The sequence below is a fragment of the Camelus bactrianus genome, chromosome 1 (assembly GCF_048773025.1).
Source record: "Camelus bactrianus isolate YW-2024 breed Bactrian camel chromosome 1, ASM4877302v1, whole genome shotgun sequence".
NCBI lineage: Eukaryota > Metazoa > Chordata > Mammalia > Artiodactyla > Camelidae > Camelus > Camelus bactrianus.
In genome coordinates this window covers 108,221,201-108,243,843 of record NC_133539.1, presented here as the reverse complement: position 1 = coordinate 108,243,843, position 22,643 = coordinate 108,221,201, and the positions used below count along the sequence as shown (strand labels likewise).

The following is a 22,643-nucleotide window of genomic DNA, read 5'->3' as shown; positions in this document are numbered from 1 at the left end:
ACTCAGTGAAAAGTAAATTGATACACCTAAAAGTTCCAAATTGAATGCGTTCTTTTTTTCCTTTAGATAGTAATGTCACTTTTATTAAATATGGAATCAAACAATGAATTAATTAACATTTGTCTATTAGTGAACTGCTCCATGTTAAGAAGTACACTGAGGAAAGCAGAGTAGATTATTATAGAATCAAATATTTTCCCACTCAAATTAAAACCTTGACAGATAGCCAGGATTTGTTCTGAATGTCTCTTATTTCTATCAAAGCAGAAGCACAGAGTCAACATTGAAGGCCTTGCTCTTCAGTAGCATGTGTTCGCTAGGCTGACTATTGAGTTTCATCCCCACTGGCACCAGTGGTCTTAATCCTATGGTTATAGCAGCCCTGAAGTTATCCATAACTGCCCTGGATGTCACACTATGGGAAACAATTTGGGGAAGCAAAAAAATAATTTTGATGCTTATTTACTTGTAGTCTCACAAATCTTTTTCAGGATAGAATAGAAAGGAAATGACAATGCAAATGACCTAAACAAAGCCCCTGAAGAATTATATGCCTTATTTTAGAAATTTAAGAACAACTTCTACTGTTACTGGTTTAGAACTGTGTAATAATATTTGCAGATTTAGCATTAAGGCAAAAAAGAAATGTCTACTTAGGATACATTACCAATTTTTTGCATGAAAAGTAGTTGGTAAACTAAATAGCTTTACAAATGTAAATGGTTACTTTATTTATTTTTGAACCTGGAAGACTGTGCCAGCTTATGTTTAACCTTTTGAGAACCCCATCCTTTGGCTTTGTGACTCATTTTTTTAAATTAAGACATAACTCTGCCCAGCATAGTTTTGAACCTTTTACCTGTTAATCCTGTAATATCCTTTAATCTTCACAACAACCTTCCAAGAAGTAGGGGTTATAATGTTTTATTACTGAAATTCTGAAAGATTGAGTAATTTTCCTGAGGTCACAGAGCTAGTAAGCCATCACTGTTTCCTGTTAGGTTTTTCACATTTCATTGGCATCACTCCCTCTGCCATTTCTTCCTTGACTGTTGCTTTATATGGGTGACATCCCGATACTGCAGAAGAGGCTTGGTGTGACCAGCTGGACTTCATATCCCCAGTAGTATTAATATATGAGCAGACTCCAGTCTGTGTATTAGTGTCAGATATTAACATGAAAAATGGTCCATGTTTAACAAAAGTAAGAGATTAAATCATATTTATCGTATATTTATGTGAATGAAGCTTGTCTTCCTATAATTCTCATGCTTTTCAAAGGTAGCTAAGATTTTTACCCTGAATTTAAAGATCATGTTTTAAGTCTATGCGTCAAAAGAAAATATGATATTTAAAACTACTTCTTACTGATATATCATTGTTCAAACTTTAGGAATGGCATTGGGATAATTTAAGAAAGAAGAACACGAGTAATATTTTGTGTTCACAGTGAATTTAAAATAAGTTTAGCTAGTGAACAGTCATGTTCATCTTTCATACCTTATGTAACATCTAGTAGTGCCATGCTTATGAGCCTTTATAGATAACTTGGTCAAAATTAAGAATAGAAATTAAAACTATGAAAAATCTTCATGGAATCTTTTTCACTTTCTCTGCTAGGAATCTCAGAACTAAATTTTTAGCTTTCACTGGTAAAATAAACTTCAACTTGAATGTTAGTGTACCTCCTCTCCCCTTTCCCTAAATCATAGATAATTTAATCTCCCCATTGTCCCCTGCCCCTTGACCTTTTTATACTGTCCTTTCTTATGTCTCTTTGTGGTACAGCATATCAAATCCTTTTTAGAAAAAGGAATGCTATATATATAAACTATTAGTGAATTGATAAACTGTAATGAGAGTTTTGCTGTGATGAAATTAATGACCATGATCCTTGCCTATTAGAAAGTACCAAAAATGAGAAAATGTGTATCTCGGGAAAAAACAGCATGCATGCCCCTAGTGACAAGTAAATCAGCCTGGCAGAAGACGTTCCAAAGCTAAAATGCTTTTATTTTCTTAAAGAATTTCTCTGCATCAGGGGCTGGCAGTGATGCCCTAGATAAAGTCAGTCTAGGGAAGGTGGAAGGACACTTCTCCAACAATGCATTTTAGATCTGCAGATTTAAGAAGGGCTCATTCTGTCTACTTATTGAAGGAGAAGTGGAAATACACAGAAAGACAAAGAACAATTTTCAAGAATTTAGTAATCCAGTTCCAACAGACCAAGAATTCTCCTTGAGATCCTTATTGTGTCAATTGACGTTGCTCTTAAATGTCTGCTACATTGCTGGTAGGAAAATGTACTGTAGGATTTTTTAAGCACAAATCTATGTAAACTCAAGTAATTGACAGATAATTAATGTACTGATTCATTTCATGTAGATTAGCATTCCCTTAGAGCAGGCTTACCCGCCGTAGGGTACAGTGAGCCCTTGATGTCCACTGCCTCTAATTGTGGCTTCTTGTATTTACACCCAACTTCCTGTTACTAGTGAAGACTTTCAAGAATATATACTGTTTAGAATTTTTGTGTTTCATAATCATATTTTCCTTCCAGATTCAAAATAAACCAGAAAAGAAACCTGGAACGCCTCTTCCACCTCCAGCCAACTTTCCAAGTAGTCCCCGACCTCTCTCCCCTGTTCCTCATGTGAATAATGTTGTGAAGGCAACATTATCTGTAAACATTCCACGGTTCTACTTTCCTGAAGGACTCCCCGACGCCTGCAGTAATCATGAACAGACTTTAAGCAGAATTGAAAGTGCTTTCGTGGATATTGAAGATCAGAAAGCAGATATTTATGAAATGGGGAAAATTGCAAAGGTAATGTAACTGCTAAATATTGCATAGTCTCCCTTTCTCTAGCAATGTCAGCCTCCCTCTCTTTACTGCCTCCTTGCTATCTGTTTTTCAGCATGCATAGATTTATTTCCATATTGAAAAAATTTATTTGATGCTGATGTATCTTTAGCTATGGTCCTACTTCATGGAACTCTTAAGTTTAAAAAAAAATTAAAAAAAAACCTTAGTGGTCTCCCAGTCCAACCTCCCATTTAATACGGGAATTCCATCCATGACATCACTGGCATATATATTCATTATCTGCTTGAATGCTTTCAGTAGCAGGAAACTCACTGCCTTGCCAAGCAGCCTGTTCTATCATTAAATAGCCTTAGTTGTTAGAAAAATTTCCCTTGTGTTGAATACAGATCACTTTTTTTTGTTCTCGTTCATTGATCATAACTATTTGCCCTGAAGCCAGACAAGGAACCTTTATGCCAACTCAACACAGTAATTCTTCCCAGAAATAAATGGATTTGCCACTAGGAAGCAAGTCTTTGATACTTTCCAGTATATCCAGATGCTTCTTATTTAAGATCTTAGCCCCGTATGCTAGAACTACTATAACATCTTCAGCAACTGGATCCTGTACCCGCAGCCACCTCCTAGAACAGTTAATACTGAGCATAGCCATCCGTTTATATTTGAGCATGTCATTCCCCAGCTCAGCCATATTCAGAGATTCCTACCATCTATAGGGGTGTTTCGTTTGGGTTTTATTTTTGTCATGCACATATATTGAAGAGTCATATCATACCTCAGGAATTAACAGTGGTCTCAAGCTGTGCTTCAAGAAACAGAGGGGTTTAGTGGGCTAAGGGCTGTATGTGGGCAAGTAAACACCAAGTGGGAGTTCCCAAGACCCCGTGTACACTTCCACTCGGAATGGTTCCTCTGCTTTCAGGAATAATGTTTAGGTTGAAAATTACTGATTTTGAAGATGAAACCCAAACTACTGTTCCCTGAGTGAGCCTGACCCAGCTGCCCTCCCACCGGCATGCTCTACATTTGGGCTCTCATAGTTGTCCCCTCCAAAATGGGCTTCCACTCTGCCAGCCCCAACATCATCCCTCCTCTGAGGCCCAGCTTCCGTCGTGTCCTGAGAGAAGTCCCTGAATCCCTGCCTCCTCTCTCCTACCTCTAACCTCAGACCGTTTGTTACTGCTGTTAAATAATTTGTAAATAAGAGTGATTTTAAGGGAAATGAAAAATAATACTTTTTTATGCTTTTTTTCTTCATACCCCCAACTTAGAACTTGCTTGTTGACCCCTTAGATGTTTCTCATGAAAAACAAACTCCTTCATTCCAGAAACAAGCGTTTACTTGTTTCCACTCTATTGTACATGTGAGGAAACTGAAATCCCACAAGTACTGACCTGAAGTCCCAGCATCTGTCTGTCTCAGAAGTCCTCTTGACTCTTACATTGTGCTGTTTCTGCCATGTTGTCTCCCCTGAACATATGCTAACACATCATCAGCTAACTTCCAAGCTATATCCACCCAAATAAATTACAAGTTCTTTCAGGGCATTGGCATTTTCTTATCCAAAGCTTTGAGAGATGGCTATTTTAAGAGTCAAGATGGTAAATTATTTGAAAATGGGCTGAAACGATGAATCTAAATCCAAAAGAGAATTTAGCAAGGATGAATGAAGTCTGCTTTTTGAGATAACATATTAATTGCATAAATGCTAACATGGTAACAGTCTGTGCAGCAGAAACAGGAGGTTTCATGGACTGCTTCAGGCAGGCAGACAAAGAGACACTATGCAGACTTAGGGACATAGTAGTTCCCTGGTGCTCTGCTGGGCTCCCCACATCTGGAGAACCAATCCAAGTGATTAGTGCCTTGCTGTCGGAGACCTGCTGTCTGCTCTGTCTTGAAGGTTTCTGGGCAGCCTTCCTTCTCTGAATACTCCCAGCCCCTGACTGAGGAGCCTCTCTGCCACCCTGCCTCCCTGCGCCTGCTCTGGCTCTCCCACCCTGTCTCATGGTAGCTCTGCCCTGCTCTGTGGTGCAGTGGCCCGCCAGCACGCCACAGAATCAGTGAGAGGAGAGCAGAGCCAAGGACTCCACAGGTGGTCAAGGAAAGGGTAGGGAAGAGTGAGTCAAGTCAGGGGAGGAGTCTGCATGCTGGGGAGTCAGAGGAAGGACTGTCCTATTTACAGACAGTGAGGATCATTCTGTATGTGGCATCAGGAAAAGCTGCCAGTGGTGAAGCTGGCAACATAGAGAAGTTTAAAAAGATAGAAAACTATTTTGTTTGGCTATAAGAACAGTCATTTACATAACAACTTACTGTTTATACCAAATCATCATGTGTCACAATAGCCAGTAAACACATACATGTCTGATTAACTTGTCTGAATTGGACTTGACTATAGCCCTAAATTCCATTCAGAGGTGCTAAGCATTTGTGTTCATTGTTCCTAGACGTCTATTATCAGCTCAGGTAGCAGTGAGCTGCTCATACCTTTAAAAAGTCAAAATTAACATTGAATATAAAAATGGCAGATTTGTGGATAATGACCTTAGAAGATATCATGAGTGTATAGGCTTGTAGTTTTGTTTTCTTTTTCTTTTTTTTTTTTTTTTTTTACTTATAAATTCATTGATTTTTTAAAAAAATTTTATTGAAGTGTAGTTGATTCACAATGTTGGTTTCAAGTATACAGTCAAGTGATTCAGTTATACATATACATATATATTTTTTCTTTTCAGATCCTTTTCCATTATATGTTATTAACAAGAAATTGAATATACTTCCATGTGCTATGTAGTAGGTCCTTGTTGTTTATTTATTTTATATATAGTAATGTTTATCTGTTAATCTCCAAACCCTAATTTATCCCTCCCTGCCCTTTCCCCTTTGGTAACCATAGTTTGCTTTCTCTGTCTATGAAAGATTTGGTTTTTGGTTTGTAAATAGAATTTGTCTTTTTTTTTAGATTCCACATAAAAGTGGTATCATATGATATTTGTCTTTTTCTGTCTGACTTACTCGATATGATAATCTTTAGGTCCATCCATGTTGCTGCATATGGCATTATTTCATTCTTTTTTATAGCTGAGTAATATTCCATTGTGTATGTGTGTGTGTGTGTACACAGCTTCCTTATCCAGTCATCTGTCAATGGACATTTAGGTTGTTTCCATGTCTTGGCTATTGTAAATAGTGCTGTTATGAACATTGGGGTGCAGGTGTGGAGAAAAAAGGAACCCTCCTACACTGTTGGTAGGAATGTAAATTGGTGCAGCCACTATGGATGACAGTATGAAGGTTCCTTAAGAAACTAAAAATAAACTTACCATTTGATCCAGCAGTCCCACTCCTGGGTGTATATTGTTTTGTTTTCAAACACTATATTAGGTCATTTTATTGGATTTTGCTTCTTTGTTCTCAAAATCATTTATTTTAAAAAAATTCGTTTAATCATATCTTCCAGCTCACTAATCCTGTGTAATCTAGCTCTTCCTTGGCCACGGCAGTCTGTTAGCACTCTCTGAACCAGCCCACTTTCTGCCCTTCTGTGCTCTGCAGACCAGTCCTCACCCCTGGGCAGCAGACCTGCGCCTGCAGCACTCGGGCTCATGTGCTCATGTTCTCACTGCAGGCTGGCTGTAGGAAAAGGAAAGACAAAGGGCAAGGAGGTGGTCAGGGCAATAAATGAACATTTTTATGGATTCTTGTGGTTTATAAAGCTATTTGGATGGCCAGCTTGAGTTTACAGTCTACCCTGAGTGATAATTAAGTGTGGCTCAATTGGGGATCTGTTTTTAAGTGCAAAGAAAACTCTGTGTGTATGAAGTATGTGTCTGGAGAAGAAATGAATAGAGAATGAATCTGAGAGGGACAAAAGCAGCGTAGGAACAGAAACTGAGGAACAGCCAGGAAAGTACTTGTCACCATTGAGTTTTAGCGTCTATCAGAAAGTTGAGGGGAAAGCATAGAACTGTCTTCTGACCGGTGCAAAGCCCCCACCTCTTCTCATTGGCTGATGTAGCACCATCTTGACCCATCATGCCTGTGGCCTGGAGGGTAGCTTCTCTGTACCTTTATTTCTTCATCTGCAGAATGGGGTAAAAATGCCTGCCTTCTCTGTATGGGATCGTGTCAGGACCCAATGAAACAGCAAGCGTGAGACATCTTTAAATGTTAAAGAACATTACAAATATTGGGCAGTCATCTCTTTCTGAGTATCATTAGATAACCTTGCTGTCAGTTCTTTATGTTGTGGCCCATTCTCAGATCAAATTATAGGTATTAATCGGGTTTCCTTTGCTCCAGTGGCTTGGATTGCCACACTCTGACTCTTGCCTCCTCCTCTAGACATAAGTTTCCTGAACCCACTTTCAGCGTGTCCTGTGCCTCCTCACTTGTGTCCGTTCTTTTCCTTTGTAAAAAATCATGGCACGGGCTTGTTCTCTCCTTTGTTATAAAGGCCTATATTCTGTTGCCCTCAGATTTATAGCATTTACTTTTTTAGTTTTTTATTGATCTCCTGACTCCCTTTATCTTAATTCTTTGTTTTTAAGCAGATGCAGGCCAGTCCTGCATTTCTAAAAAATGGTCAGAGTGTAATGTCTGCAGCCCTTGCCATCCACTGTCCTTCCAGTTTCCCTTTGGCATTTTCTCCAAGGGCCTGATACCCCTCATGCTGCCCGATGCTTGGCTACTCAGGGTGCCCCATACCAGAAAAACAGGGCAGCCCTTTCCCATCTCCTTTAGACATATCTGGTCTGTGCCTTACCTCTTAGAATTCTGCCTTTGGATCATAGTAAATTTGTAAGTGTTAATCTCGGTGATTCACTACTCTTTACGAGCTGACGTGTATGCACTTTAACGGGAGTCTTCTGGATAAAAGACCGTAATCCAAGGGTATGAAAATTGTTTAACAGTGGAAGTAGCCCGACGGAAGGTGGTAAGTACACAGCCCCTGGGGTGTTTCAGCTGAGCTGGTGACCACTCCCCCAGGTTGAGCTGGAAGATTCCTAATCTCTTCCAATTCTGAAAAATCCATAGTGACTCTAATGGTAGGAGCCTCAAGCACTTTGGCAGGCCAGTTCCAATCCCTCCCTGTATTTTCTGTCTGCTGGTGGCTCTGCACCCCTACCTCCATTATACAGACTTTCAGCTTTCCCAGCAGCTGCCAATACCCTGCCACATCTAAGAGCATTTTCTTGGTAAAGTACAGACTCCGGATGAAAGAGAACATTGGGATTGGGGAAAGTGGATTTGACAGTTACCACCCAAAGTATATTAATTGTGAGCTTTGTACCTTGGCAATCATAATTTACACAATAAACAAAATCCATTTGGTTGCTAAGCAACACCTTTCCCTCATTCTTGACCTCAGTGGAGGTATTTGACCTCTGGACTTAAGAAATCTTAAATTCCACCCTGCTTGCAGAACATGCTTTAGTGGCCCTGGCAGAAGCAACCTCTTATTTCTGCCCTGTACTTATCTCCCTTGGCTTGAATCTCCCCATCCATATCCTCATCTCTGACATGAACCCAGCAGCCCTGGGCATTCTCAGTATAAGTAATCTCAGACAGGGCATTCTTCAGGCTTCTGTGGGGACCTCCCCCCCCAGCCCCATGCACTGAGGCCTCACACCAGGAGCAACTTCACCTGAACCTAATGTGGATTCACATCAAGTCAGCTGCCAGAGGAGAAACCTCCTGTCATAGGATGATGAAGATTCAGTAGATCCTGTATCTAATATGAATAATAAGAATATCTTTATCCAATAACAAGATGTGACTCTTTCAAGAGCTTCAGATTTGTGACTGTGTTTTATGTGTGTATACAAAACTGGCAACATTTGAAGACTATTTGTCTGCTAATATATAGATATTATTATTACTTAGAGGTAAAGATTTCTCCTGTGGGTAAAAAGCACATAAATTTGGTAAGAACTCTTATAAGAGTGTGAGAATAACATTTTAATTGAAATTAAAACCTTTTTATTAAGGAGGAAAAAGAGCATTACCTTTTAAGATATTGTCTTTTAGTTCTTCCTAAGGCTTGTATAATATGTAGTCATTTGTGGTGTCTTCTAATATATAAATAAAGGATAGCATTTTAATTTTTACCTTTCACTTTCACCTGAATTGTAAAGTTAAATAGATTTAAATAGATCTGATAACTATTTTCTTGAACAGACCAGGCTTTTCTGGTTCTTCTTGAACCTGGGGCTTGACATAATAAACAAAGGAGAGAGAGGGGAATAGGTGGGAGAGTGCATTGACACCCAGCGACCAAGCAATGAAGGTGGCCTTTTTTTCTGCCATAGGAAGGAAGGGCATATACAACCATGACATTCAGTCATTTCTTTCTCTTCCTAATGGTAGGAAATATATGATGTAAGAGTGGTAGGAAGGAAGGGAGACCGGTTGCTTTAACTATCAGGATAGTGGAAAGGAACATCACCGTAAATGAACTTGAAGAAAAGGTAAATGGATTTGCATTTTCTTCATTAAACATGTCACCTTCTCATTTTGTTTCCCCTCTGTCCCTCTGAATCTACCCTAGCTGATGTGTTTGCCTCTGCCCCAGTTTTGCTGGTCCAAGGGTCCTCTGTCCAGTGTGGCGTGAAGGGTAAAAGCCTCAAAGGCCCTTTCTTTGTCCATGTCATCTCTTCACTGCCCCTTGGCTCACGCTGTATTTGTGTTTTGTTTGCAGGTCTGCGGCTGTCCTCTCTATTGGAAAGCCCCTATGTTCAGGGCTGCAGGGGGAGAGAGGACTGGGTTTGTGTCAGCACAGTCATTCGTCGCCATGTGGAGAAAGTAAGTGTGAGCAGTTACTCAGGCTTGGCAAAGAATTGCCTGGTCCTCATGAAGTGCTTTACAAAGGTCACTTATTTTACTCATTTATTAATTTTCCCCTTACCCTTTATTTCAACAAGTAAAATTCAGTGATTCACAACTTTTTATGCCTACACACAAATTCTTTCCATAAGCCTTTATCTTATACGGCTCTAATCAGTAAAGCAGATCTTTATAAATACTTCTTTAATAAATATTTGATGGTTTCTTAGTTTCACTTATTAAATTTGAGTCTTAGGATTTGACTCTGATAGCGTGTGTCATGTAAAAAATACAGCTTCCACTCTCATATGGTCCAGTTTAGAATTATATCTAGTTGATTTATTTAAAATAACTGAATTCTAATAGAGTTTAATCATTACTTTTTGAAAGCTCCAGTTAAGGAGCAAATGAGTAGAATGTTTCACGAGACTCTTGGATTTTAACATCCTGACAAGTTTTCTTGAATTCAAACTCAAGTTTCTTCTTTCTTTTATTTTTTTCTGCCTTCTTTCTTCTTTAGAAATTATTTCTTGTTGTATTTCCACAATTTAAGAGAGTGTTATAGCTTGCCCCTTCTACTTCTTGTAACTAATCAGTCTTCCTTACATATATTCTTCTCACCATTTCTGGGCTAGATACCCTTCCTGGTGAACTTTTGGGAAATGCTACTCACCTACCATCATCATAATTTAAAATCAACATATGATAGCAAAATTCAGCTTACAGATTCCTTCAATCCTTTTATGCCACCTAAAAGCCGTTAGTTAGCCCTTAGTATAATGCTTGAGAACATAATAGGTGATTAATAAGTATATTCTTATTTCTAAAAATTTGGTAGCAAATTGAATTCATCAAGTTCTTAGAATAGAACTAAAGTGATCAGGGCATATAAGACTACCAGTTAATGGACTTCTTTTAAAGAACAACATCAAAGCTAAAAGTTACAAATGTTTCACGTTTTCCAGTTAAATTTTAGTCAGTTTGTACAAGGAGTAGTTGTAAATTGTCTGCATAGCAAGGGCTAAAATGGTGCTAGGAGAATCATTTCTCATAGAACAGCAGGATGACACTCCAAAGTCAGGGCCGTGGTCACTATTTCACCTCCCCTATGGCAAATAGGAAATGGCTGGATAAAAATCTAAAAAATGCCTTTTTTTTTTCCTGTGTGTGGGTAAGTAGTCATAAAAGTAAAAGAATTCCTTGGAGTCTGGAATTAGCAAAAAAGCACTAATTAGCAGGAGTAAACCGGTAAAGGAATTGGCATTTGCCATTGAGGTATTTATCTTTGGTGTTCTGGCAGCCTAGAACTTGAGGGAAGAAAATAGAACCGAGGGCCTGAGCAATAGAGGGGTCAGCTTGGATTCCCTACCCTTTCCCCACTGGTAAAGCCAGGACTTCAGCTGGGTGGTCTGCCTATCTGTTATTATTACTGTTGTTATTTGAAATCAGCATGTAACAGTAGAGGAATTGAAGAACTTGAAATGTGTAGATGTTCCAACTTTCATTCAGCTAGCCTCTCCCCTGTGGTAGGTGCCAGGCCCTGAAAAGGCCTCAGCTGGAGTGTGAACCAGAAAGAGCTGATTTACACAGCCACTGAGTTCAGCACTGTTGGCAGAAATCATCTGACCATCTGAGAAAGCAGCAAGATATGAGTTATGGTTGTTTAAGAGAAAGCTTTGAATAAGCTAGGAGATTGAAAAAAGGAAGTAGTGCGGTCTATAAATGATTAGAGCCAGAGAGAAGAGCTGAAACTGCTTACATTCTAAGTTATTTTGAATATGCTAGGACCCTATGTTAGTGAGTCTGAGGCTGACTGTAGCAAAGGAAAACTAGTAATCAACTTGTTTAGCTACAATTAACTATATAATGTTAAGGAGGGTAACAGCCAGGTTTTTGGTTTTTGGGGGTTTTTTTGTCTTAAGATATTTGTGTCACCGAGATAGGATGGCCATTTATGTTGTGGGCAGAGCAGCAGCAGCACCCACACAGATGTATTCCTTTATTGAGATGAATCATTTTCGTTTGCTCTCTAAGGAAAAGAGATTCCTGCAAAAGGCAGAAGGGGAAAAAAAAGACATGGAACACAAGTCTTCACTTTCAGTTACTGCAGGAAACTGCTTATGAAGTTACATAGCATGAGCAACTGTCCCTATCTTTTTCATTAAAAAAAAAAATCCCATGAATGGATATGTGAAATATCTCTGTATTAAAGCTTTAATCTTCTGGCTAGATACTATAATGACTGGAGCGCCCTCTAGTGGGAATTCCTTCTAAGCACTTAAAAAGCATTTTAAAAACCAGGGTGCTTTAAAGGAGACCCAACTATGGCTATGTTGGGAGACTAAGCAACTAAGCATGATGATTTGAATTACCACACTGACCTGGAAGAAGACATTTGTTTATTTTTGTAATTTTTTACAAATTGTACCCTTTGCATAAAGTGACTTGGATCCAAGTATAATATATTAAAACTTTCAAGTACAAAAAATAACTGGCAGATGATGCAGAATTAAAATATATTGGCGTATACATATACATGCTGACTTGCTCCAATAATAGGCTTTATATAATCTTGAGGGAAAAGTCAAATACGAAAATCCCAGCATAACAGAAATAATTTGCCTCCTGTCACAGTGCTCATGGGGTGGAGGCTTCTGAGGCCTCCAGGTGGTTTGAGGATGAACCCCTCCACCTTCCCCTACCTCTGCACCCGCTCCCTTCCCCACTCTGCTGCCTGTTTCATATCTGTACTCTGACATCTGCTTCTCTTACAGTCAAGACATTTTTAGGGGAAAGACATTGCTCCACAGCTTTTCCATTTGAGCTCCTGGTTTGCCAGCCTTGTGGCAGAGCTCCTCTCAGACAGAGCCAGAAATGTCACTCCAGCTTTTTTATGCTTTACTTTCTCTTACCTTTTCACACCAACGTGTCATTTGTCTGTTAACAAAACAGTGTTTTGTCTTAAGAGCTCTGGAAGACACCAGTTTAGAATAACCACGTTTAGGGGAAGGATATAGCTCAAGTGGCAGAGCGCATGCTCAGCACCCAAAAGGCCAGGGGTTCAATCCCCAGTAGCTCCCCCAAGGGGAAATGAATGAAGAAAGCTAATCACCTCCCCCTCATAAAACAAACAATAAAATAACTACGTTTACCTTCTTTCTCCAGCTTTCACAACCTTTATTATTTCTTTTTCTCCTGCCATATAGAGTTCACTAGCCACTAGCATTGGCAAGAATAGTAATTCACCTTTTCTTTCTGTTTCATGCTTCTGATAGTAAAAGGTCATACCTGCTTTGACTTTTCCTTCTCAGAGTATCTGTCATATCTGTGCAGGTTTTATTTAGTGGTGCTGTCCTTTCTTCATAAAAGCACTGCTTTCCAAAGACTTCGCTGTCTTTTTGTTGTGATCATCCCACCCATTTTCTAAACCTAAGAGGTGGTTCCCATCAGCACCTACTGCACTAATCTTTTTGTGAAACATAGATTTATTTAACTTTGGGAGTTTTAGCATGCTGAAAAGTGATACAGAGAGTAAATATAAAGATCATTCTGTGGCTTTAATAATCACAAATGAAGACAGTTAAGTGTACATCTGTTAGACAGATCACAACCATTTTTTGAAAATCTTCTATGTGAAAATGACTATGCAGGGTGCTAAGGAAAAAAAAAAGCTTAAACTTTACCCTTTAGGTGCCAGAGAAATAAAAAAAAAAAAAAAAGCTCATGGTACAGTGGAATACATAACACATATAAATTAAATAGCACAAAGATCAAGAAGAAATTTAGTTGTCAGAGAAGGCTTTTTGAAAGAGGTGAGTTATTAGCTGGACCTTAAAGTATAGCCAGCATTCAGGTGGCAGAGTTGGGAGGGGCAGGGTTCTGGGAAAGCAGAACAGCGTGAGAAAGGGCACCCAGGCAGGAGTGCACATGGCACCTTCAGAGGAGAGTAGGTCAGGCCAGCTGCCTGGAGGGGAAATTTCGTTTAGCCAAGTGGTGAGATAGGTAGGTGGGCAGGCTCTAGCCTAACAGGGAGGGCCCTAAATGCCCAGCACAGACATTTAGACTTACTCATGTAAGTGGTAGAAAGCTACCTTACAGTTTTGGAAAAGGGAGTTACATGATCAGAGAATGTTTCAGAATGATGAATTGTCCATGATACAAGGTTGGATGAACACTGAAGCCTATTATGACCCTTTTTCCTTCTGGAAGTCTCAGGGTGGAGTAATAAGACCCTGGACTTGGTGGTAAAATGGAACTAGGAAGGAAGGAATGCTTATCTAGAATGTTTTGAGGAAATATTCCTCAGGACTGCAGTATTTCCATCTTGGATTCCAAGCACTTAGTGGTCCAAGCTAGAGACCTGGGAGTCATCATGGATTTCCCCCTGTTACCCCTCCACACATACCAACTACCATGTCCTTGCGTTTCAACCATATCTGCCCCCTTCTCTTCATCGCCCACTGCCAGTATCCATGCTCAAGCCCTTGGTTGGATTTTTGCTTAATATTTCTGAAAAACACATCTGATCATGTCACTGTTCTAGTTGAAATTCTTCTGTGGAGTAGGCTGAAGTCTAGGCTTCTTGACCTAATGTAAAGGGCCTCCAGGATCCGATCCTGCATGCTCATGTCCCCGTCCCTTACCACCCCTGCACTTGCAGAGATAATCTAGGCACTCTCACACCGGCATTTGTACTTGCGACCCTCTTAATCCACAGCAGCCCGGTTTCCTATTTCACCTATTCGGGGAATCTCACTGGCCCTCTCGTGTCCTTCCATGACACCCTGTGCGTATTACATCTGTGGTGGCTGTCACACAGGGGTATAATCTTATTGGTGTAGCTCTCTCACTAGACTGTAAGCTCCTTACAGGGCATAATGCCATGTCTCATTTTCTTTGTATCCCAAGTATCCGCAGGCCAGACTCAGTATCTGGCATACAATTAACATGCAATAAATGATTAAGGAAGGAAAACAGAAAATTTGAAGACTAATTGAATGTGGACAATAAGGAAGAGAAATAGGTCTAAAATGACTTCAAATTTTCAAGCCCAGGTAACTCATGGTGGTACCACTATTAACAAAAATAGACATCCATGAAAAGTACTGACTTTGAGAGGAGGATTCTAAATTTGGTTTTTGAAATTTTGACTTTGCTGTCAGAGTATAGTATCCAAATAGAAATTTCCAGCAATTAGTTGGACATGAGGAATTCTTAGAGCTTGGAGTCTTAATAGGACTTTTTTTTCCCTTAAGCCCGGTCCTTCAAAGTCTAATTTCAAAAGCCCCCTATCAGTTTGGTCCTGAGTATGTCTGCCAACCTGGGCAAACACGTTTATGTCTTAGGTGGTGCACAGTGGTTCCTCCTGGTAGGCAATTCTGGAACTCTGGATCCAGATGTCCTGAGCTAAACCTGAGCGGACATTCTCCTTCAAGTGTATTTTTACCTGTGGTCTCAGAAGCATTCTACAAAAATAATATACCATCTTGTTGTTGAGCTTTTACTAAAATGGCCCTTTTAATAATTTCTTGAAAAAAATCAAGAGCATGGAAAAAAATAATTTTTTTAATCATTGTAAGGAGAGCACTTGATTCTTGACCTTGATGGCCTTCTGATCAGACCAGAATTACCAAGTACTGATGTTGTAGTCATTGTTCACAGTAGCCAGTCTTCCTAAGCTGTTGTTTCTTTTATAGGTTGCTGAGTAACCATCACGATGATGCCTCCAAGTTTATCTGTCTTCTAGCAAAGCCCAGCTGCAGCTCTCTAGAACAGGATGATTTTATTCCTTTACTTCAGGTAATTTTCATTTCCTTTTTAAAATGGGTTTCATTTTTAGAGTTTCAGAGGTTTTTCAACTGTAAGATGTGTCAATTGAGATATACAAATCTAGAGGTCAGATTTCTAAAAGAGTGGTTTCCAGACTTGTTTTAGCAGTGAAATCCTTTTGTTAAGTGGAAATTAATGTAGAACCCGTAGTACAAAACAGGTAACAGAGCGCTCCTTCTGCTGAAGCAGAAGAGAAGGGCCACTCAGCCTCCCCCTTGGCCACCCACAGCAATCACGGAAGCACCTTGTGAAACCAGGCATTTGGCCTAGTTAGCTGAGTTGACCTTTGTTAAGGTTAAGAGAAAGAGAGCTCCAACAGAAAGAGCCGACCTGGGGAGTACTTTTATCCAGGCCTTCTGATGAGAATCAGTTGCACGCCAATATTGGAGCTGTTTTTACTGCAGCATTCTTTGTTACATATATTTCTTGTCAGTATTCTTAATTTCATGTCTAAATACTCAGTTTTCCTAAGAAGCTCACAAATTTTTTGAAGCTAAGGTCTGCCTTTCGTTTCTGTTGAATGCATATCATTGTTTTAGTTGTTCTAGTAAATCCTTGTTGACTGTTGGTAAGGATGCCTAAAGAAAGGCAAAAAAATACATTGACATACTTGGGATTTTTTAAGTTGTATTCATGTCTACCGGGGGTTTTTTTTTTTGTAGATTTTTGTTGAACTATAACATACACACACAAAAAAACACACAAGTCATAGTGCATCAATCAGTTGATTTTCACAATGTGAGCACATCTGTGTAAGTAGCACCCAGATCAAGAAGCAGAACATTACCAGCACCCCTAAAGCTTCCCCTGCTCCCTCCTGATCACTGCTGCCCCGGGGAACCACTGTCCTGACTTCTAACACCATATGACATAGATATCTAATTGTTGTAATAGCTTTACATATTCAGAAAATGAAGTTGGGTTGTAATTTGTCTTATGTACAGGGTCTCTGAGCTTGTCTTAATTTGCATGATGACCTTGATTATCCTCAGCCCCATCTCCAAGGTTTTGTTCCCCTTTAAAAAGTACTCATGGGAATGAGGATTCTTAATAGTTTTGTACATTTAATCAAAAATATTCATAATGTCGAACATTATCCCTATTTATGTTTTGTGAAAGTTCTGTAGCCACCCCTCGCCTCATCCCTGCATCCATTCCTGGCCCTGCTCTGTCTCCTGCAAACTGCGTATTTTGGGTCACTTTTGCTGTCTTCTGGTTGGGTCTGGCCAATGGATAGCACTGCCAGGAGGTGGGAGGGCGAAGGAGAAAGAAGTTAGCATTTCTTCCAGACTCCTTGCTTCAGCACAGTAACTGTGTTTCTCTGTGAACAGCTTCTGCTGGATAGCCCCTTCTCCACAGTTGTAGTGTCTATGGGGGTCCTGTAACTCTTTTTCTCCCATTGTTTTTGGCCCTGGGGACTGTAACAGTATCTTTCTGTCACTCATCCCCTGTGCCTCCCATTCCTTTGTCTGTTCCCTTAACTTGCCCACAACTCTACACGTAGTTACTTCATGAAAAGTTGGTATGGGTGACTTCTTTTTCCTGTGGGGACCCTACCCTGACTGAGTTTTATCAGAAGCTTTAATAAAAGCTTTGACAGGAATATAAATTAAGTCTATACCAAGAGAATTGCAAACAACAAAATTATAATTATGAGTTAGTGGACATTTATACTTCCTTCCCTTAAATGTAAGGAGAAATTTTATTTCTGTATAAGAAGTGAATATGTGGAGTCTTTTGGAAAAAGATGACAGACTCAGACATTTTCTTCCCATTATTTTCCAAACTCCTCTGAAGTTAAAACATAGAAATTTATAAGTAATAAACCCATGAAAGTGAATGGAACAGCAGAGAGGAGTGAAGGACAGAAAAATCAGTGTACAAGAGATGTAGTATTTCCTTAATTTAAGAACTCTGGAGTCTGGGTGAGGGATATACAAGAATTGTTTCTACTATTTCTGTGACTTTTCCATAATTTTAAAAATATTTCAAAATGAAAACTTTGTATATATATGATATATGTACATACATACATTATATTTAAATTTTTATTTGACTATTCAAATAAGAAAACAACAAAGGATCAAAATGGCACTAGATTTCTCAGCAGTAACAATGGGGATCTGAAAGCAGTGAATCAATAATATCAACATTTTGAGGGAAAATTACTTTCAGTATAGAATTTTGAACCCAAACTGTCAATCAAGTTATAAGTTTAAAATAAAGATTTCAAAACTTGGAGAAAAAAAAAAAAAAAGATGTGGTACCTCTCGAAGACAGAAAGCAAAAGCAGGCTAAGGAGGCTGCAGTCCAGAACGAGGGGCTATGATGGGCTGCTGTGGAGAAGTGAGCTGCTCTGTTCCACTCTGCTCATTAGGGTCCCAGAGAGGCTGTAAACCCCAAGTCGGCAGATCTGACAAGAAGTATTAGAAATGGGAGACCCCTGAAGGTTGGTGTGCAGAACAGCTGACCAGCTGACTCCTTACCTGGTTCCCACATGCAAAGTGCAGCCTGACATGTTAACAAAACAAACAATAAAGCATGTTAAGACAAATCCCAATAGAGGAATGTCCTGGATAGTGTCTGACAAGTACCCCTCAAACTGTCAAGGTCATCAGAAACCAGGGAAGTCTGAAAACCTGTCATAGCCAAAAGGATTCTGAAGAGGCACAACAACTAAATGTAATACAGGATTCTAGAGCAGAAAAAAGACATCAGTGAAAACTAAGAAAATGTGAATAAAGGGTGGCCTTTAATAATAGTAATAATAATGTATCAATATTAGTTTATTAATTATAACAAATGCTAATGTAATAAAATATTAATAATTGGGGAAACTGGGTGCAGGGTATATGGGAACTCTTTACTATACTCTCAATTTTTCTGTAAGTCTAAAACTGCCCTTTAAAAAGTCTTTTTTAAAAAAATTACTATATTCAGAAAGCATATATAGAACAAGAATAGAATCTTATTAAAACAGAATGCCAACACAAGAAAGAGCTGTCTGAATTTTAAAACGTAAGTACCAAAACTTAAAATTTCAACATAAGGCCTGGAAACTGAAGTTTAAGGATATCTGTGGCACACACGTGCACACATGGGAGACAGAGACAGAAGAGACATAAAGGACCAGTTCAGGAATTTCAATATCTAACTAACTGGAGTCTGGGGAAGAAGAAGGGTGAAAATAGAGAGAAGGAAATCATCAAAGAAATAATACAGGGTGCAAAGAATTGGAAGGACTGGAGTGATGGGATGGGTCCAAAGACCAGGAGCCCAGTGGGATTCCTTGGGGTTCCTGTCCCTTTCCTGGGGAAACACAGCATGCCTGTGTAACCATCATCTGATCAAATACAGAATGTGACCCTCCCACCCAAATCTCTTATGTATCCTCCAGTCACTGCCCACAGAATCAGAGAAATAATACAGAATATAAGAAGTCTTTTGGTTGAAAGGAGTGCCACACACAATGAATTTTTAAAAGATATATATAAACAAGTCCTCTTGAAATTTTAGAAAAGCACTGAACTCTTCCAGAGAGAAAAACCAGGTCACCTTAATAGGAAAAAGAATCGGGGTGGTATTAGATTCTCGTTGGCAACTCTGTGGAAATGGATTTGAACTCAGATTTCTATATCCTGCCAAGCAATCAATTGGATATGAGGGTAGAATAAAGACATTTTAAAACTCTGAAAGCTTATCTCCTATTTTCTTAGAGAGTTACTTGAATATATACTACAGCAAATTAAGTAAACCAAGAAGGAGGAATGCATGAGATCCAGGAAACAGTAGATTCAATCCAGAGAAGCAGTGGAAGAAAGTTCCCAGGTTGGCACCTAAAGAGCAGCCAGCCCGGAATAGAGAAGGTGGAGGATTTATCTAGAGTTCTCCATAAAGGGAGGTAGGAGTGAGGAAGGATTCCATGCAATAGTAGTTATATCAGAAAACAGGGTTACTGGAGAGCATGATGAAGGCACAGCATTCTGTATCAGCAAGCTAAAGAAAAGCAATTAGAAACTCCAAGAAAAATGAAAAAACTGTGTAAAACAGTCTTGTATAAACAGGCAGCAACCTGAAATATGGCATGATTATAAACAACTGATGGAGGGTAAGAAAAGAAGGCTCATTTAACCTCAATGCCTGGAACATTCTCCTTTGAATGCCCCAAAGGATCTGACATTGGAACAGTAAGAAATGAGATGCATTCCTTCCATACTGCTTAACCTAGCATTCAACAGTATTTATGTAGTCAAAATATCATAAAACATTTTAATGTATAGCACCTAAAATCACCCTATGGATAAACTATAGAAAATTTTACTATGGTTGCAGAACAGTATTTTTAAAACCTGAATACTGTAAAAGTCAAAATATTGCCAACAAAATGAAAGGAGAAAAAAGGGAGAAAAGAAGATAAGGATAAGGGTGCTGTTATCATCAGTCTGTGTGAAGGGAAATTAAGGCACTAAGATGAATGAAGTGAGAAACAAACTTATAAGTAGATGATTTGCAGTTTACAAAGATAACCAATACAAGAACTAAAAATCTTAAACCTCAAGTACTGGGTAAGACAAGTAAGGTAGGACAGAATAAATGAGCTAAATCCTCATCTTTCCTAGCAAAGAATAATAAATATTGTCTAAAGTTGATAAAGCTGTAAAGAAAAGTAATTCAAACACAATATTAATTATATTTAAATTATAATTAAATTTATGTTTCATTATAGACATAAGCAAAAATATATATATATAAATGATTAAAAAGAAGTTGGGCTAAAGATGCATAAATGGGGTAGGTTGGTAGAATGTTTCTTTCCATCATAAGTTCTTATATACTCCTTGATTTTATACCATGTATATATATAATTTTTTAATTTTTTATTTTGGAGAATTGTGAGCATATACAAATACAGAGTAATCTACTGAACCACCATGTACCTATCACCTACCCCCCGATAATGATCAGAAATTAAAGAGATAGAGAATTAAAAAGCAGTAGCATTTTTAATAAATTGAAATCTTGATATGAGGAAAACATTAACAAAGTAGACCAATGATTAGCTAATTTGATCAAGAAAAAGGAGAAAGCACTAATATACAAAATAAGAAATGACAAGGAGGAACAGAAGACATTTTTATAAAATCATTAAAGACTATCTTGCAGACCTCTGAAAAGCTAGATGAAATGGATATTTTCCTAGGAAAACACATATGACCAAAATTGACCCCATTTTATTTAGACTAATTTAATCTAATTTCCTTAGAAGAAGTAGAGATACTTATTAAGGAACTACCCCACAGAAAGCACCAGGCCCAGCTAGTTTCACATTCTGTGAAACCCTCAAAGACCTGATAGCCCTAATGCTTAATAAATTATTCTGGATAATTGAAAGGGAGGAAAACATCATAGCTCCTTTTATGAATAAGTGTAATACTGGTATGTAAACCAGGTAAAGACAGTACAAAAAAGAAAACTGCAAATTAATATAATTCATGATAATGATGAAAAGTAGTAAGTGAAGTATTACCAAACAGAAAGCACATAACCTAGTTGGATTTATTCCAGGAAGTCAAGATTGGTTCACTATTAGGATCTTTATTAATGTCATATATCTAAGAAAAAAAATCATGATTGTCTCAATAGATGCTGAAATAACTTTGGACAAAATTTAACAACTGTTCATTTAAAAAACGCTCAAGAAAATAGGTATTTGAGATACATTTTTAACATGATTTTATATATATATGTATGTATATATGTATACACACATACACACACACACACACACACACACACATATGCATACATACACCTTAGTGCTTAAAGCAGGTACCTTATTTAATGGGAAAATATTAGCGGCATTTCCACTAAGATCAGAAACAAAGCAAGGATGCCTGCTATCTCCACTACTATTCAGAATTGTGCTGGAGTAGTTATACAAGAGAAAACAATTAGAGGCATAAGAGTGATTGAAGAAGTAGAAGTATCTATTCATAAAGGACATGACAGTAAACCTGGAAAACTAAGAGAATCGATGATAAAACTCAACCAATAAAAGATTTCAGTAAAACAGAGGGAAATAAAACTAACATACAAAATCAACAGATCTTCCATTTCTGACCAAGATGGAGTAACTGGGACTGGATTTACCTTCCCACTGAAACAACAAAAAATATCAGGGAAGAATTTAAAACAATGGTTTTCAAGATGCTGAACATCTGGCAACAAAAGATAGTGATTCCTGAGAAGGTGAGCTTTATGATTGTCCCATGCCAGAAAGGCCACCCATGTGATTAGAGGTTGAGACTTTCAACCAGTTGCTATCAGCCTGACCTCCAAAGAGGGGAGGGAGCCTAGAGATTGAATTCAGTCATGTGGCCAATAATTCAATAATGCCTACATAATGAAACCCAATAAAAAAAAAAAAAAAAAAACTCTGGACACTGAAGCACGATTCAGCTCCCCTGGCTAATGATACACAGTGATGTGCTGGGAGGGTGACGTGTCTTGAGGACACAGAAGCTCCATGTTTCGGACCTTCCCAGACCTTGCCCTGTGCATCTCTTCTTTGGCTTGTCCTGGTTTGTATCCTTTATATTAGAATGGTAATCATAATTTGGTACTTTTGTCAGTTCTCTGGGTCATTTGGGAAAATTATTGAATCTGAGGGAATAATGGAAAACCCCAAATTTATAGCCAGTTAGTCAGAAACATGGGTGGCCTGGGAACCTGAGAGTTATGTCTGAAGTGCGAGGAGCCTAGTAGAGGGCTGTGCCTTTACCTGTGAAATCTGCACTATCTCTGGATAGTTGGTGCTGAAATTGCATTGCAGGGGAACAGGAAAATTATTTGAAGAGATGATGGCCCCAGATTTTCTGTACGTGATAAAAACTATGAACTCACAAACCCAAGATGCTCAATTAGCCCAAAGCACAAGAAACACAAAGAAAACTATACCAGGATATATCACAATAAAGTGGCTCAAAACCAATAATAAAAAGAAAGTTTGGAAAGCAGCAAGAGAAAATAGTCACATTTCATAGAGTGAAACAAAGATGACAGTGGATTTCATGTCAGAAAAATCCAAGCCGGAAGACAGTGGAGCAACATCTTTAAAGTACTGAAAGAAAAGAACTATCAACCTAGAATACTATACCG

General features: G+C 38.6%; 1 protein-coding gene across 3 annotated transcripts in view; it reads left to right on the top strand.

Annotated features, from left to right (window-relative positions):
- PPP2R3A (protein phosphatase 2 regulatory subunit B''alpha) overlaps positions 1–22,643 on the top strand; it is a 148,376-nt gene that overhangs the window by 65,988 nt on the left and 59,745 nt on the right. For all 3 annotated transcript variants that reach the window (XM_074370872.1, XM_074370877.1, XM_010947706.3), the window contains 3 exons: positions 2,561–2,827; positions 9,532–9,635; positions 15,353–15,455. In XM_074370872.1, the coding sequence (XP_074226973.1) occupies positions 2,561–2,827; positions 9,532–9,635; positions 15,353–15,455 (474 nt within the window). The remainder of the gene's footprint in view (positions 1–2,560; positions 2,828–9,531; positions 9,636–15,352; positions 15,456–22,643) is intronic.